Source organism: Vanacampus margaritifer, chromosome 1 (genome assembly GCF_051991255.1).
Source record: "Vanacampus margaritifer isolate UIUO_Vmar chromosome 1, RoL_Vmar_1.0, whole genome shotgun sequence".
Lineage (NCBI taxonomy): Eukaryota > Metazoa > Chordata > Actinopteri > Syngnathiformes > Syngnathidae > Vanacampus > Vanacampus margaritifer.
This window is the reverse complement of record NC_135432.1, coordinates 13,766,484-13,782,635: the sequence shown is the minus strand read 5'-3', so window position 1 is coordinate 13,782,635 and position 16,152 is coordinate 13,766,484. Positions and strand designations below refer to the sequence as shown.

General features: G+C 39.4%; 3 protein-coding genes and 1 non-coding gene across 10 annotated transcripts in view; 1 reads left to right on the top strand and 3 right to left on the bottom strand.

The window, feature by feature from the left end:
- Nucleotides 1–356: 356 nt before the first annotated feature.
- Nucleotides 357–3,511, bottom strand: LOC144057012 (deoxyribonuclease-1-like). 3 transcript variants are annotated; one of them, XM_077574219.1, is made up of 10 exons: nt 3,432–3,511; nt 3,285–3,367; nt 3,090–3,178; nt 2,929–3,015; nt 2,747–2,859; nt 2,410–2,522; nt 1,094–1,251; nt 898–994; nt 696–828; nt 357–562 (listed from the first exon to the last, which is right to left on the bottom strand). In XM_077574219.1, exons 2-10 carry the CDS (start codon nt 3,363–3,365, stop codon nt 444–446), a joined length of 990 nt encoding a protein of 329 aa, XP_077430345.1. In that variant the 5' UTR covers nt 3,366–3,367; nt 3,432–3,511; the 3' UTR covers nt 357–443. The 3 variants fall into 3 exon arrangements, with proteins under 3 accessions (XP_077430345.1, XP_077430335.1, XP_077430354.1); XM_077574209.1 differs by having other exon boundaries at nt 696–994; XM_077574228.1 differs by lacking the exon at nt 3,090–3,178 and having other exon boundaries at nt 696–994.
- Nucleotides 3,512–4,357: 846 nt separating this feature from the next.
- Nucleotides 4,358–4,430, bottom strand: trnam-cau (transfer RNA methionine (anticodon CAU)). Its single transcript has one exon. It is a non-coding gene; the product is annotated as a tRNA-Met (tRNA).
- Nucleotides 4,431–5,065: 635 nt separating this feature from the next.
- On the bottom strand, nt 5,066–15,037 carry LOC144056955 (N-chimaerin). 3 transcript variants are annotated; one of them, XM_077574138.1, is made up of 15 exons: nt 14,920–15,037; nt 13,758–13,851; nt 12,623–12,661; nt 12,460–12,515; nt 11,949–11,980; nt 11,762–11,875; nt 11,125–11,251; nt 10,342–10,503; nt 9,328–9,405; nt 9,176–9,260; nt 7,740–7,913; nt 7,583–7,660; nt 7,377–7,514; nt 6,579–6,684; nt 5,066–6,166 (listed from the first exon to the last, which is right to left on the bottom strand). In XM_077574138.1, the coding sequence occupies exons 2-15, from the start codon at nt 13,774–13,776 to the stop codon at nt 5,995–5,997; spliced, it is 1,380 nt and encodes a 459-aa protein (XP_077430264.1). In that variant the 5' UTR covers nt 13,777–13,851; nt 14,920–15,037; the 3' UTR covers nt 5,066–5,994. The 3 variants fall into 3 exon arrangements, with proteins under 3 accessions (XP_077430264.1, XP_077430248.1, XP_077430256.1); XM_077574122.1 differs by lacking the exon at nt 14,920–15,037 and adding an exon at nt 14,146–14,240; XM_077574130.1 differs by lacking the exon at nt 14,920–15,037 and adding an exon at nt 14,039–14,147.
- Nucleotides 14,789–16,152, top strand: part of LOC144056938 (FERM, ARHGEF and pleckstrin domain-containing protein 1-like) — a 44,697-nt gene continuing 43,333 nt past the window's right edge. For all 3 annotated transcript variants that reach the window (XR_013295144.1, XM_077574105.1, XM_077574097.1), the window contains exon 1: nt 14,789–15,035. The gene's annotated coding sequence lies outside the window, so the exon portion shown is untranslated. The remainder of the gene's footprint in view (nt 15,036–16,152) is intronic.

Genomic DNA, 16,152 nt, shown 5'->3' with positions numbered 1-16,152 from the left:
ATGTGATAATAGGTAGACCAACTAAATGCTTTTCCACTAGATGACAGAAATACAACAAATCTGCGGAGCCACCTGGTTGCTATTCATACAACAGAATAGTAACAATTGACTCCCTGCGAGTATCTCAGCCTTTTGTTCAATTCAATTGGCCCAACTTTCACAGTGAGGAAGTAAATTTAGATAAAAACGTGATTTTATTTTATTTTTTTACCTTGGCGTTTTGCATGACATTTTTCTAAACAAATGGGTGGGTTATTTGGCACGATAAAGGTTGGGATCATACAACAGTAAAAATACAGAACAAAATGTGTAAATATATACAATACTAAACACGTAATATATATTTATTATGCTGATATGCAATACAATATGTTAAATGAAGCTAGTGAGTGGGAGAACAGATTTACATGACAGGAAATGTGAATGTTGTTTATTGATTCTCGTCATACTCTACTGAGTGAGGCAAGCTGATGTTTTAACAAGGAAATCTCAAGTTGGAGTTTTTCTCGTTCCAGATAGAGGTTTTCCTTCTGCAGTGTCAACACATCATTGCGCAAACACCCTAGGAGGTAAAAGACACACAAACACATTATGTTTCTTTACAGATGGATGTTGTGTCATAGATTTATTTGTGACATGTTGTGTATTATTATTGCAAGCAACGAGATCAACTTAATTAACAATTGACTCTTTACCTGTGGAAGGGTTCATTACTGTTGGATGCAGTGTGTATTCAGTGCCACCTTTCTGGGTGTGATGTGTCATCCAGAAAGGAAGGGAGCTGCTCAACTCCACCTCAACTGGGTAGCGGTCACTCACTTTCAGTGCCTGTGGAAGTGTGCATAACACAGCGTGAGATGATTTATTGTTAGTCGTGTGACATAACATAGAACTCACCAATTCTTCTGTCATTGAAAACTCTCTGTGAAAATTGAATGGTTTGGCTGACTGTGGTACAATGGCGGCCATCATGTCGTCTCCATACACGACAATCCTTTTTAAAAGCAATGGAAACAAGATAAAACCAACCTTTTGACTGTTTTCTCAAAAAGCAAGGAATTTCATTGAAGAAATATTTTGGATGAAAGCATGCCTGTCATAGGTATGTGCATTTTCTGTATTTGCAGTTGTGTCCATATCGTCACTAATGAGCCAGTGAAAATTCTTGTCACTGCGAATGCGAAGCTCTTTCATTCCTTTTTGAGTTACATATTTTCCATCTGCATTGAAGTCACCCAGGATCATTACGTTCTGGAAAAGAGAGAGAGAAGAAGGCAGATGTCTGACTTATAGTTCTCTAACTTTTGTTTACAGGCAAAAGCAAGAATTCAATAGATGGAGCAAACCAACGATTTACTTAACCACTCCCCATAACTCATGTTAACTCATCCACTGCCATTGACGGCTATAAACGTCAAAAATTCAGTTGAACAATTTCTATTAGTTTAAAAAAAATCCACTTTTGTTAACAAGAGTATGAAAACCTAGAAAAAAATATGTATTATACATTTAGAACAGATATAAAATCGTGAGTTAACTAAGTCATGTGATTAATTACAATGACAAATTTGAATCACCTGGCGCCCCTAATTTTGAATAATGTTTTAGTTTTTACAAAAAAAAGATTATTAAAAATTAAGGGCGTCAGGTGATTAATTTTTTTGATTGTAATTAATCGCATGACTTTGCTAGTTAACTCACGATTAAAAAAAAGAAAAGATTATTAAAAATTAGGGGCGTCAGGTGATTAAAATTTTAAATTGTAATTAATCGCATGACATCACTATTTAACTCATGATAAAAAAAGATGATTAAAAATTAGGGGTGAGAGATGCTTAATTTTTTTATTGTAATTAATCGCATGACTTTACTAGTTAACTCACGATTAAAAAAAGAAAGAAAATATTATTTAAAAATGAAGGGTGTCACGTGATTAAATTTTTTAATTGTAATGAATCGCATGACTTCACTATTTAACTCACGATTAAAAAAAAGATGATTAAAAATTAGGGGCGTCAGGTGATAATTTTTTTTAATTGTAATTAATCGCATGACTTCACTAGTTAACTCACGATTAATAACTAATTTTATATTTGTTCTTAATGTGCAATAAAAAAAATCTAGGTTTTCATACTCTTGTTAACAAAAGTGGGAAAAAAAATTAACTAATAGAAATAGTTCAAATTAATTTTTGACGTCTATAGGCATCAATGGCAGTGAATGAGTTAAATTTACTTCTGCTTCGGTTTACCGGTCCAAAATGGTGATCAGCATCAGTTCCTCAGCCCTCCTTAATCCAAACTTCAACCTAATATTTGGTAAAAGTAACCCAATCTGATACCCAGCATTTTTTTTAGTGCCATGCTCATTCCAGTGGAGGCCGAACTGCAGCAGGTCGGTGCAACTCACATCCGTTTTCCATTTCTCCTTGACCGCCAGGAAGACATCATAGAGTTCATCTAGCTCTTTCTCTGTATCCCACGATGTGGTCCGAACTGGAATCATCACTATATCCTTCAGCACTGCAACATGAACACAGACGGATTTAACTATGTATGTGGGAGACATAACCTGTTACACACTGGAGACAATGATTGACAGAACTTGACAAACCTGCTAGTCCTTTCATTGTGGCTCACTACCTGTAAACAACTTAACGTGTCCATAATGGACTCAGACATACTGCGGACACTATAGCAATGTTTTTAAGGATTGGATGCGAATGTGAAAAATCAAAAAGGCTTGCCAGTGTTGCATGGTTTGAAATGCAGAATATAAGGTTCCCTGCAAAAGGCATCCACGTCACTGTCTTGATTGTCTTCATATTGATAGCGGTCAATTAGGTCGACAACGTCATCCCTTTAACATGGACAAATAAGAAACTTAGAAATCTTTGCTATGTATTTCAATACTGCATTGTTTTTTTACCTGTAAAGGAAGAGGAACTGTTCCTTGTATCTGTTCCTTCCCAATCGGCTACTAAGCTGCTGAGCATAATGATGGCGTGCGTTGACTCTGTGAGGCACATGGCACGTAAGATATTAGCATTAGCACAAGGCTTAGCTTCATTTAGAAATAAACAAGCTCACCTATTAAGTTCCTTTACAAACAGTTCAACCGCCGCGCCACTGACATCCACAACCTCTAAAATCAGGATGATGTCATATCGAGACACAATCTAAAGATTTTAAGTTATGACAAACGTAGAAGCATGATAAATGCTTCTGGAATGAGAAACCTAGTGTTTTAATTTGTCTTGTCATAACAATTCATGTGTGTCCTACCTTAACCAGAGCTGAGAGTACATCTGGATTTGAGACTTTTGTTAGTCCAAATCTCTGGACATTGAACGCAGCAATCTTCATGTCTAACAAAAGAAGATAAAAAGGTTCAAAATCCTGCTCAAATGTAATACTCCAAGCAGTTCTTACCGGTAGTAAAGTTTAGACGTGTGCCTCAAATATAGCGCACATATGCCACAAGATTGCAGCAGTGACTGCTTAAGGTGTGTGTTTGTTTAGGAGAGAACAATAATTGGACAACCAGTTTGAAAGGGGGAAAAAAAGCACGCTGAGACTGCATGACCAGTTTCTCACAGGGAATGTCAAGCAGTTCTTTCTCTTTTCTCCCATTTAAGTGGAAACATGAAAAGCTACAAGACCTGGAATTATTCAATCCTTTCTGAACCGTGTAAACGTTATGACCTTTGAAAGTTCGTTCTATAAAGCAAAGTAATACTGTATGTATTTCTTATACTGAAATACGTCAGTAATAAATCAACTAAGCATAGGTGGAAAAAAACTAGCAAGATGGAAAATTTAAAGGTTTTTGATTCTGATTTTTTCAGAATGAGGCAAACTAATGCAATGAAGCAATCCTTGCCTTGTCCTTCTAGCAAACCTTATGGAGGCGGTCAGGAGAACTGTTAAGTCACATTTGGCGGTCACAAATCAGATCTGTGAGTTTCTAGAAATGTGCTGTGCTCATTTGATGGCGGCCTGACAGCTTCTCAAACCTGAAGGTCTCAATGAATAATTATGGCCACTAGGGGCCGCCTTGAGCCGATTGGTACTTGCGTTGATGCGATCATGCGAATCATGCGATACGTCAACGCGTCCGACTCCGCCACATTGAATGTGTCAGAAATATGTTTACTCGCTATTTTATTTAGATAGTTATCATCACAGTAACAACATTAATAGCTGTAAATACTCGTGAAACGTTATGAATTGGTGCTTAGTATCAAATAGTGAGTAAACGTTCATAAGTATAGCTAATCAAATTTGGGCATATTATCACGAGAAAACGAATACTAGTTCATTGTTCAGTTACGTGAAGCTTCATGGGGAAAAAATACTGCCCCGTGTGAGGCTCGAACTCACGACCTTCAGATTATGAGACTGACGCGCTGCCTACTGCGCCAACGAGGCCTTGTATGTAATAGGAAAGTATTTTTTTTATATACATACTCAGGCGTTACCGGACGGATTGCTCTGTGTTCTATTTAGGTAAACTCTCCACTGAGTCTGACCACATGATTGCCATAGGCTATAGCACGTGACAAAAATAATCAGTGGGGAAATCTGGGCCTGTAAATTGAAAAAAAATCTACGATACCGTATTTGCAGGAAGCCATGACTTATTTTTCAGGCGTATGAATGGAAACGTGGGTAGAGCACACAGGATTATTTATTATACCTTATTATGCCATCTAATGGAAGATAATATAATTCTGTCTGTTCCTATAAATCATTGGCATAGATAGGTGAGTAAAGACGCATTTGTATTTAATTTTGACAGATTAAGTAAAATCGGATCGTTTATCACAGCACCTCTTATGATCTGTCTCGGCAAATACACAGCAACCTGTAAGGCAAATACTTGCATGTGCACCTGTTTTCCTAAAAGTGATGAATGCATGACAAATATACTCGTCTTGCGTCATCTTTGTCACCGTGTGCACTAATTTACAAATAGAGGAGCTAGAAGGGCAGACAATACAGACTTTTTTAGTCCTGTGAAGAAAATAAAGATAAAAGTGATGTCAAATAATCAAACTTCATAATTAATGGGCATGTGTAATAATTTAATTTCCCCATGCATACTATACAGAAAATAGTTTACATCAACATCATGACAGCATAAGAAAAGAAATGAACATACTGAATACGTGTCACAGATCACGGAAGGCTCATAAGTGGTTCAAGGTTCAGCAGATCGTGGTAGTGTTAGTACATGATGAAATAAAATTAAAAATACACAAAATATACACGATATATTTTTAAATCACACAACAACAAAAAACAACAACCTTGATTTGTTAGAAAACGTTGATACATTATGTTACATCTCTACATTATCAGTCAGTCCAGCAGCGATGGGAGTGTTTGATGTTTTTTACAACCTTAAATTTTGCTTTTATTGCATGAAAAAGTTCAAGTAAGAGTTGAACATCGCCCCCTTTCCCCGACAGAAATGGGGTGGAACTCGCTTATACTGTATGTGCGATAAGGCAGCACAAACAAAATGCATCTCAACTTCACTTGGCCCTTTTCAAATGGCATTATCGCAGTTTAAAAAAAAAATGAACATTGCAAAATAAAATCCTTCATAATACAAGCACTACCGCTTCATGACATTAGCTTCGTTCAGTTTTAGCGAGATACAATCATGTTTTCTTTTTTGGAAACTGAGGAAGTACATGGTTGTTCTTGTGGTTTCCATGGAAGGCCTGCTGCAACATTTTGAATTTTGGCTCATGATGGCAAGCTCACAGTTCATTGCAACAAAGCTCAAACACGAAAAAGAACAGAAATACAGCATTCATTTGACTGCTCTGACACTATGTGGCTCAGGGTTAGCATTTTTTTTTTTTTCTCGATGACTTCCTTCTGCTTCTGGCAAGTGCACTGACAAAAACAGGCAGTCATTTGAAACAAGTTGCCTTGCACTGGTTACACATCTTTGGCCCTCCCGTCCTTGTTTTGCTGCCTCTCAGAACAGCACATCCTCATTGGTGATGAGCATTTCGACCACCAGCCTTTGGTAGCGGATGTCATTGAGTGCCGTCATGGCATCCAAGTCAGGCGATCTCATCAACGTGGGTCCGAAGACGATTCCAAGGTTCTCGCTGGACATGAGGTTTTCCTTCTCGTACTGGGTCACCCTGAGGGAAGAGAGGAAACAGCTTAGGTTTTGGAAAAGTGCTCAATTAGTCCCGTTTCCCCTCGAGCACCATGGTCTGGTTCAGTTCAGTTTAGTACAGATGCTTTTTTTCTGTTTCCATTACAAAGTGTCCCAAATTAAAGAAGAAAAAAAATCTAAACTAGTGGATAATGCAAGAAGTTTTAAGTGTACCATTAGCCCGCTCAATAGAAAAGTCAATCAATTAGCCAGACCCTCAATGATCATGTTAACTATGGCTGAGTTGTTAATTTTTAAATCAACATACTTGTAGAAATTTAAATTACAGCCAGTGTTGAGTCTCCCTTGGAAGCAATTTATTTCATGTAACATTTTTAGTGTAATGTTAGTCATTCATAGCGCTACATAAAAAAAATAAATGTGGCAGGCGGTACCTCTTGAGGTGCGCCATGAGGTGGCGCAACGACTCGCAGTGTGCCGGCGGAAGTAGCTTCAGGGCTTCGTGGAGGGATTCCAGGCGTTTTTCTGGGTCAGCGATCTCTACAATGAGCAAATGGAAGAACACCAATCAAGACATGAACCATGTTGTCATATATACAGGGATGTGATTTGACCAAAGTGAAATTATCTGAAAATTTAGCCGGGGGTCTGGGGGCCGCTGGCACCCAGCTAGGTCCAGGGTTAGGGTTAGGGTTAGGGTTAGAGCTCATGGGTTTTCCGTGTTTTTAAGTACTTTCAATGCACTCACATGACAAAGAAATAGACAAAACAACAGCATAAATTTCCAATGTATATTGAACTATCCCATATGAAATGGCAGTTTTAGTCAACTCAAAATCAGTCACATTCAAAAATATTGGACTGCCTTTGCTTTTAAAAACTATCACTGAGAATATCATCATATCTAACTAATGTGATTACTAAGTTAACACATAAATAATGTTGAAGAGTTCAAATTTCATGAACAAATAATTGTATCATGACCAAATGAAAAATAACTCATATTAGAGCATACCACAAATGTCTTTGTTATAGCAGATGTTATCTGTCGGAGTCATGTGCATACACAATGAACTACTATAAAAAATAAATAAATAAATAAAATAAAATAAAAATAAAAAATCTGAAAAAAAATTTTTTTTTGGGGGGGGATAAAAAAAAAAGCGGAATTCCGCGAATTAGCGGAAAAATCACATCCCTGTATATAATGTCAGTGGGGGGGGGGGGCTTACTTGCTGTCTCGATGAAGCGCGGGTAGGCATCGTATGTGATGAGGGGAATGGGCAGCTCTCGGAAGTAGAGCTTGAGCGCGCCGGTGATGATGTTGATGTCCTCATACACGCTTGACGAGATGTCCGCCTTCTCGCCATCTGTGGATGCAGTGCGGTGTCAGGGAAGGAGCCCGTCGCAGAGTTGACTTTAGAATTGTGATTCTTACCTCTATCAAATGCCAGCTTGACATCTTCAACCAGCTCGCTGAAACCAGATATTCTATACAAACCCTCTGACTGGAGACCTGGAGAGCAGTGGGAGGCCACGGTTAAAAAAAAAACAGTGATCGGTGGGTGAGTTAGTCGGCTCTCGGCGTCACTCACCTCTGGCTTCAATTTCCTGGATGCACATGTCCACCACCATGGGCCTTTTGGTGTTGTGCGCTTTGACCAACGTGGTCAGGTCGCAGCTGTACACCTTCTTGACGTGACGCAGGTCTGGCTGGCAGTCATTGGGCACGACCTTTGAGCACTGCTTGTGGACGTTCAACCCGCAGTCTGATACATATCAGGGGTTTATTCATATATGTATGGATGTATTAGAGCTGTCAAATGATCATTTTTCAAATTACATCAGATTAATCACATCGCTTGATTAAAAAGGCATTTTAATCGACATTTTTTGCCCGCCAAATTTGAAGAGCACCTGTTATGTGTTTAAAAGCTAAACGTTTCCACATTTAATGTTATGAGGGCGTCTTCAACATGATTTGATCCACTGCACACACACTCATCCTCCTCTTTTTCTAATCAGTTAATTACTTGCATGGTTTAAAATAAAAAATAAAATGACCTCAACAGTTTGACATGAACAAATATTCTGAATGTCATACGCAAACATGTATTAAATGCTTTACCTTCCATCCTTCAATCCATGTAATTATGTTTATTGCTCAAACACAACCTGTGCTACGTTTAACGTAACCATCCGCTGTCAAGATAAAGAATCATCTGCGGTCAAAATTAATAGTGTGATTAATTTGCGTTAAATGATTAATGCGATATTTTTTTGTGATTAATCAATGAGTTAACGCTTTAACTTTGACAGCACTAATATATATTGATTTTTGGGTCAGGCGCTAATTTTTTTTAATCGTAATTAATCGCAGGACTTCAATAGTTAACTCACGATTAATCACAAATTTTATATCTGTACTGAATGTGCAGTAAAATACAGTAAAGTTTTCATACTCTTGTTAACATAAAAGTGGAAAAAAAATGTTAACCTAATAGAACTATGGCTGCATCTTTTAGTCATTGATACAGTAATAATTCATAAAATTGAGTAAAAAAAAAAAAAAGGTTATTATTACTGCTCAATTTTGACATGGACGTGTCTTGTCGTGTTGTGACTGAAATTCCCCCAGTCCAGGGTTTCCAAGTAAGGGGCGGTCATTAATCGCACGGAAAAAAAAAAATTGTGCCGTTAAAGGGACTTTAAATTAATGCACTCATTTTGACACCCCAAGTATGTATGTATGTTTGTGTGTGTGCATGCATGCTTGTGTGGGCGCACCAGAGGTGGGGAGACCCGAGTCACATGATTTGAATAAGACATCCTTTGTAACTTGCTTACACATCCAAGTAATGACATAATTCGACTTCTCATACATTTAGCAGGGAATCAACTTGACTTGTTTGATTTTGCTACAGTAGCTTGGGCCTTGCTTGAAACCTGAAGGCTAACACTTGAGACTTATTTATGACTTGCATATATTCAAGACTGACTCCCACCTCTGGTGTGTGCACTCGTGTGTTACCTGCGCATTTGACTCCTTGAGCAATGAGCCCCCACATGAAGTTGGCACAGTACTCACACCAGTGAGGGCCACGAAATGTATGAATCTGATGACAAAGGCAAAAAATAAATAAGCAATCAACACATTCACGCACGCTCACACGCGAGTCTCACCTTAAAGTTGTGAACCTTCTCATATTTGGGCACCATGTCACTCTCGCGCAGCGTGGCTCGCCGCACCAGCGATGTGAGCTGTGAAAGGGCAAACGATTTTATTGGCTGCCAAAAGGCGGAGACAGGAGAAGTTGGTTTAGACGCAAGCGGGCCTTGGTTGAGCCGGGTCTCTGTCTTTACAATGGGGTCCAAGGCGCTGCCGGCAACTGGCAGATGAAGAACTGAGCCGCCGCCGCTGCCGCCGCCATCCAAACCAAGAGCAGCAGCAAACAAAGAACTCTTTTGGCGTGCGCGTTTCTGCCCTCGTCTGTCCGAATGCTTCTTACCTCTCCTAACAACATGAGCCTCACTGTTTGGCATTATGGGATCTGTAGTTTAATTCAATTCAAATCAAAAAAGGTATTTCATTCTTTGAAAGAAAAGAAATGAAAGGGGACAGAAACAAGAAAAAACTTGTGATATCTGCCCCTAAACAGTTAAAGACAAAAGCCCACTTTCAATAAATCATACCACAAACAGAAATAAGTTGAAGAGTCCAAAGAAAAGCTGGATGTGAAAATGACAAGCCTCTAAAGGTCAGCGAGCCCAAATTTTCTGCATCCTGATGGCGCTGTTCAACAAAAGTCAGCCAAAGAATCACAAAATCTGCTTGAGGATCTGCAAATAAATCCGAAACATCTTCCACAGCCTCTAAACTAGACCGGTGTTACCATCTCTCGCTCTGCACGCTCCAATCCACATGACTGAGCGTGTGCTGATACGCTGCTACGCTGAACAAGTGAGAGAGGGAACGAACGTGAGATGGATTGGACAGGTCACATTCAGAGGAGAATGAACCAATAAGAGCGCAGTGATTCTTACAGTCACTAAATGTTCCGTCTTGTTGCATGTTACATCACTATTCCGCATCGTCTGTGACACTTCACAAATACAAAAGTGCAGATATACTAAGTGCAGTGGGAAACTGATAAGTATATACTGTAGCTGGGATCAATTCATGTTGATTGTCCTCACCCTCTCCTCAGTGTTGTGGTCATCTTTGATGGGAGCCGGGCCATCAGGAGCCTCCATGCTGTGTGGCAAGTGTTTCTTCAGTGTGGGTTCCTGGTTCAGTGTAGTGTAGCCCACATGCTCATAGATAGGGTTGATGGTCATCTTGGCGATGTACTCCGCTGCCTAAACGAAAGTCACAATTTGAAAACACTTGAAATGCTTTGGGCTGTTAGAAGGACGGGTTAAAAAATGGTGCCCACTATGGATGTAGCGATATCACGGTATGTAGCTCACGATACGATAATTATCACGATACTGTGGGGAGGTTGGTGATATAAAAAAGGGTCACAATATTGAAAAAAAAAGAAAAAAGGGAGAGCTCATACTAAAAAAAAAAATACTATTGTGCTTTTGTACATAACACTTACTTGCTAACTCATTTACTGCCAGCCCAGTTAAAATTGATCTTTGACGTCTATGGCCGTCATTGGCAGGGAATGAGCTAATGCACGCACACATTGAGTTCCACATATTGACTGAAGCATATTTTGTTCCCCTTCATCTGACCATTAGCGTAGATTTTAAACATAGAAGGGCCAAAACATGCCTTGTGAAAATTAAACTGCACTAAAAAACTAGCCACCAGAGGGTGCTAGAACTGCACAAATGGAAACCAACCTGACTTTTTATGACAGATATGCTGCTTTTAATATCATGACCACGACGATATTGTGTCAGTTTTAATATCGCGATATCACGTTATTGCTGTTATCGTTACATCCCTAGTGCCCACTTAGTGTTCACCTTCGTCTCAATGTAAAGTGTGATGAGGCCATCTGTGACCAGGTCATGGATGGACTCGAACCTCTTGTCTCCAACAAAGTGCTTCCCATCATGGTAAAGACGGAAGTTTCTCGTTTGGCTTCCGAACCTGAATGGGGTGACAGGAAAGTTATCTTAGGACCCCCACCTATTCAACAGTCGACACGATTTCACACCGCTGGTTTTGCGGCAATTCAAAAATTGAAAACTTTAGCCAATCAAAACGTCGGATTTTCAAGCATCATGCAGTGCGTGGACACCCTTAGGCAAAATCTGCCCTCTCCTGAATAACTTTTAATAAGGCTTGGGAAAAAGTGTGACACATAAATGCAAAACTGGGACATTTTTTCTAGGCCTTAGTGGATCGACACTTTAAGACCATTAACCCAAAATCAAACCTTCCATTCACAGAGTAGTATTTATGGAAGGTAATTATCACCACAGGGGAAACATGGAAGCGGGTGTGTGCAGGTGGAACACGGCTATGAATAGATCATTACAACACAAAACCAAGTGGTGCTCCACTTTGGCTCAAGCTCATTCAGATCTGTCATGACGATTCACATTCTGCTATGGCACAACTGATGCCAACAATTACTTTTTACATTAGTGCGCCTACCTCAGCGCCAATGTATATGTCCCTGGTTGCCTCTGACTCTCTCGAATGAGGTAGCTGCCTTCGGCCTGACTCAGGAGCTGGTCGGCTTCCTCTCTGGAAATCATCCCATGGTACCTGAACACAACACAAGTCTTCTGTTCATATGAAACAATTCTCACAAGACACGCCTACAAAATTAGCCACTTACTCTCTTCCATAGTATTTGGGTCGATTGTCCACCTGCAGGAGAAATACACATTTTTCAACAACCATAAAAAGTTAAGCAGAAGAATTCCACCCAGATGCAAACTAATATTATTCGTGAGCTGATTTTATTCTGGACCAGCATGTGAGTTGGCGTACGTGTGGGAGCAGAGAAGAGCGTATGAGTCAAACGAAAAGCAAAAAAACAGTGTTCTGTTGTCCTTAACAAATATGATGTCAAACCAATACTGTACATCAGCTGTGTAAAATCTGTATGAGCTGTCCAGTGTCAGTGACTAAAGATAAATGCAAAGCATAATACTGTACTGGAAAAATAACAATGACGACATCAGCAAGTAGTCAACATCAACTTGACTTTTATCACATTAGTGTTGATTTTAAAGAACATTTGAAAGTTGGGCAAAGTCGAATAAGGACCAGCATTCAAGCATCTCAATGCAGACAGAAGAAAGAAAAAAAGAAAAAAGAAGAGGTGTTCATAATCAGAACGTCACCTCACAAGTGCAAGTCAATCGCCGTGGGTGTGGCGCCTCCTGCTGGAGCTGATACACTGTGGCGGAAAACACAAGATAGATATAATTTTTTAGAGAGTTAAAACAGGAAAGGCCATCATCACACAAACATTAATGCTAAAATAAAATCGGACTTAGTACTTACAGTAGGATTTCCAGACCGGTGGCCTGTATTCATCATGATCTGAGGACACAAAAAGAATATGTTTTGTCTCTTTTACTTAAAATTGACAGTAATAAATACATGAATGCATTTTGCTTTAAGAACATTTGAGAAGAGCGCAGTATGTACAAATACACAACAAATAAAATCCTTACAAAAAAATTAATGTACTATCATTATTTTATGTTTACTTTGACTGAATTTATAGGGCAAGGCTCATTTGATATAATTATAATTTAATTTAATTTAATTCTAAGTGTCATAATTGGAATACGTATAACAACAATGTAAAGAGAATTTTTTCAGTTATCTTCTGAATGGATAAAAATCTGTTATATAGCAGATAAATGTGAGTGCAGCATAAACGCACAAGCCATCTATGGCTTGACATAATCAAAATACAAAAAAATGCCTGCATATTAATGTTTCAGCATTTACAATCTGCCTCTTAAGTGACAAACACATCTTGTCGCTATTTTTGCGCTCTGCCAACCTATGCCTCATATGCAAATATTGATTCAGAGAGGGATGTTTTTTCAAAAGATAATTTTAAGAATATTCCACTGTCAGGTGATAGAGACAGTTTTAACATATATTTGTTATTATTAAACTGCAACTTTCCTTTTAAAACATCGTACTATACATGTAACAAGGCTTATACCGTCTTTTTCTCAGACGCAGTACTAGTAACATCTGTATGGGTTAGTTAGTTCTTTGCTGTCGTATACAAATAACCTGGTTATTCATTTTGTTATATACCTCAAAACCTAAAACAAAGAATAGCATCAAAAACTGTTGCCATTTATTGCCACTTTTTGATTCAAACTCTGCAGACAATCAAATTGCAATACCAGCTACAATTCTACATCAATTACAATTAGTTAATTAACAGTCTGTTTTAGAAACTGTACCATATCAGATCGATTTGACTACATTATATTATACAGTACTACGTTGTGACTTCACATGCATGTTCAAATCTCTAAATCGAAGCTACTGGTTTCCTCCGAGTTCAAGGTGCAATTAATGTACGCATTGTTTAGGCGTGCGATGCACACAAACGACAAGACAAATTAAAGCACTCGGAATCTACAATGGTAAACCTGATTCTCCTTACCAAACACATTTAGGGCCATCGTGATTCTGTAATTAGATGACGATTATGGTGCACAGTGGTGCGAAAACACATCCAAATTCCGGCCCTCAAAACCCTGCAAGACAAAAATAATAATATAAGCACAGGTAAAAACCAGAATAAATTGCAATACACCCAGCCGGCTAAACAACATACGAGCCAGCAGCAACTCAGATTGAGCGGTAAGCTAACTTTAGCAGGTTTATTACTTCACTGTTGACATGCTAAATAGCAACTCGCTGCAATTTACAAAAACGAATTACTTGGATATTGTTGCTGCGTTAAGGGAGAATGCGACTGGTAATTGTGGAACAATAGACCGGGTGTCTCAATGTAGCGGCTAGCTAATTAAACGAAGTACAGTACTCACACACTAGCATCAATTCCACAATGTGGTCGCCATCTTACTGGGTCACGTGAGCAGTCTCGCCCTCGCCCGCTGTCGTGGTAACTATGGCAACGGACCTTGACCATGAGCAGAAGAAATGCAATATATCCCATGATGCATTGCGCCATTTCATGAGTAGCGGCGCGAAGATCATCAGATCGCATCACATTACTTCTTTGTATTCATTTTGTAAAGTGCAAAATGTGTTCAATATTTATCAAGGGAGATCATCAGCTGTTGATTTAGGCCTTCGCAATTTACTACAGGAATGACATAAATCGCTCCCGTTGGATACAAAAAAACCCAAAAGAAACAAACAAAAACCCAATCCTAAAAATTATAATCTTAATATAGTAACAATTATGGAGCAGGGAATGGGCAAATTAATCAGAAGACAGCCTTCTTTTAAATAAATCATAAATCCGTAACCTTGCCAACAAGCTGAATTCTCGCGGTATTTGTTCACAAATAATTTGAAGTACTCCCTTGAGTTAATCACAATTATCAATCTGGCTATTGCCAAATTACTAAATCCTTGGCTGGAACGTGTTTTCACTCCAATAGATGCCATAGATTAATTTTCTCCAGAAGATGGCGTAAAGGAGCTACTGCTGCTGCACTGGTGTGGCCGGGGTCCCACCCGGCGGCTTCGGGAGGCGGTGCGCTGCTACTTATTGTTCCCGAAGAAAGCTCGGATAGCTTCACACGTTTTCCAGCATTTGTCCAAATGGCTGCCACGCAGAGCCAGCGTCTCACCTGAGAGTAGAAAGCTTCACTGCGGGGAACGCTACCGACCGACCGGCCAGCTGCCGCTCGGTAGGGATATACCGACAAACCCGACGGAGCACCAAAGAGAGAGGAGCGGGGGTGAGGTGAGGAAATCATTCTATCCGGATTATGAAGCCAGGTTACACGTAGGCTTTCGGCTGCGACTCATGCTGCACGCGTTTAGACGACTTGTGGCTAAACGAATGAGACCTTGTGAGATTTTTGATGACCCAGCATTTTCGAGTACAATTTGCATCAAGTCTGGTCATGAAACGAATCCGCAGAGCTCAGGGAGGACCAGACCAGCAGATCTTATTTCGCTGTCCTGTACAGTCAGCGAGTGTGCTTAATGGTAGCTGTTGAGTGCTTTCAACATTTTGCATCCTTTTCTCACAACTTTGTCCTCAAAAAGATAGTAGGAGAGTTTGGTGATTTGCTTTCCATTGTTGATCTATTAGTCAAATCATCCAAATAGGCTTATCATTGTCAAAACGTCAGCATCAATATTGACTAACACGCAGCGATCTTTAGCCTACTGACATCTTTACTAGGGCCTAAAGAAAGGATTAGTCTGCTAACCTACATCTTGGCCTTTCACTCTGCCAACCACAAGCATTAAAGACAGTGTACAGCAGGAGGGGTGTCTAAACTTTTTCTTCTGAAGGCCCCATACGGAGAAATGGAAGGATGCAAGGGCCGCTTTGGCTAATTGCAATTTTTATTCAATCAAACAATTATCTATTGCTTTTTTTTAAATAGATATTATAATAACTGTTGTTGTGTAAACTGCTGCATCACATCTGTCTTAAAGCTGATAAGGAGACAAATAGTTAGATTATTTATTTATAATACAACCACATAATGTTGCTTACCGTTTCCTTACACACACATGCGGTGTTATCCTTCATGTGAAATGGTTATTTTGCCTGTCTAGTGTCTACATTGTAAATAGGTTAAATCTAGCTAGTCTCACGGGCATATCTTGTCTATCCTCTGTTAATAACAACTCATATAACGGCATCAATGTGTTTTGAGCTATGAGTGTAGTCCAGGAACTGGGAATAAAATTCGGGGTGACCGACCCAAAATGGACCGGCCGTCACTCAGGGAAACTGCCGAAATTCCTGATGGCCGGTCCGCCCTTGAATGAACTAAACTAAGTGTCTCAAGGCCCCAGTTTAGTATTAATAGTATAGTAGTTGTCAGGGGCTTTGCACCCTT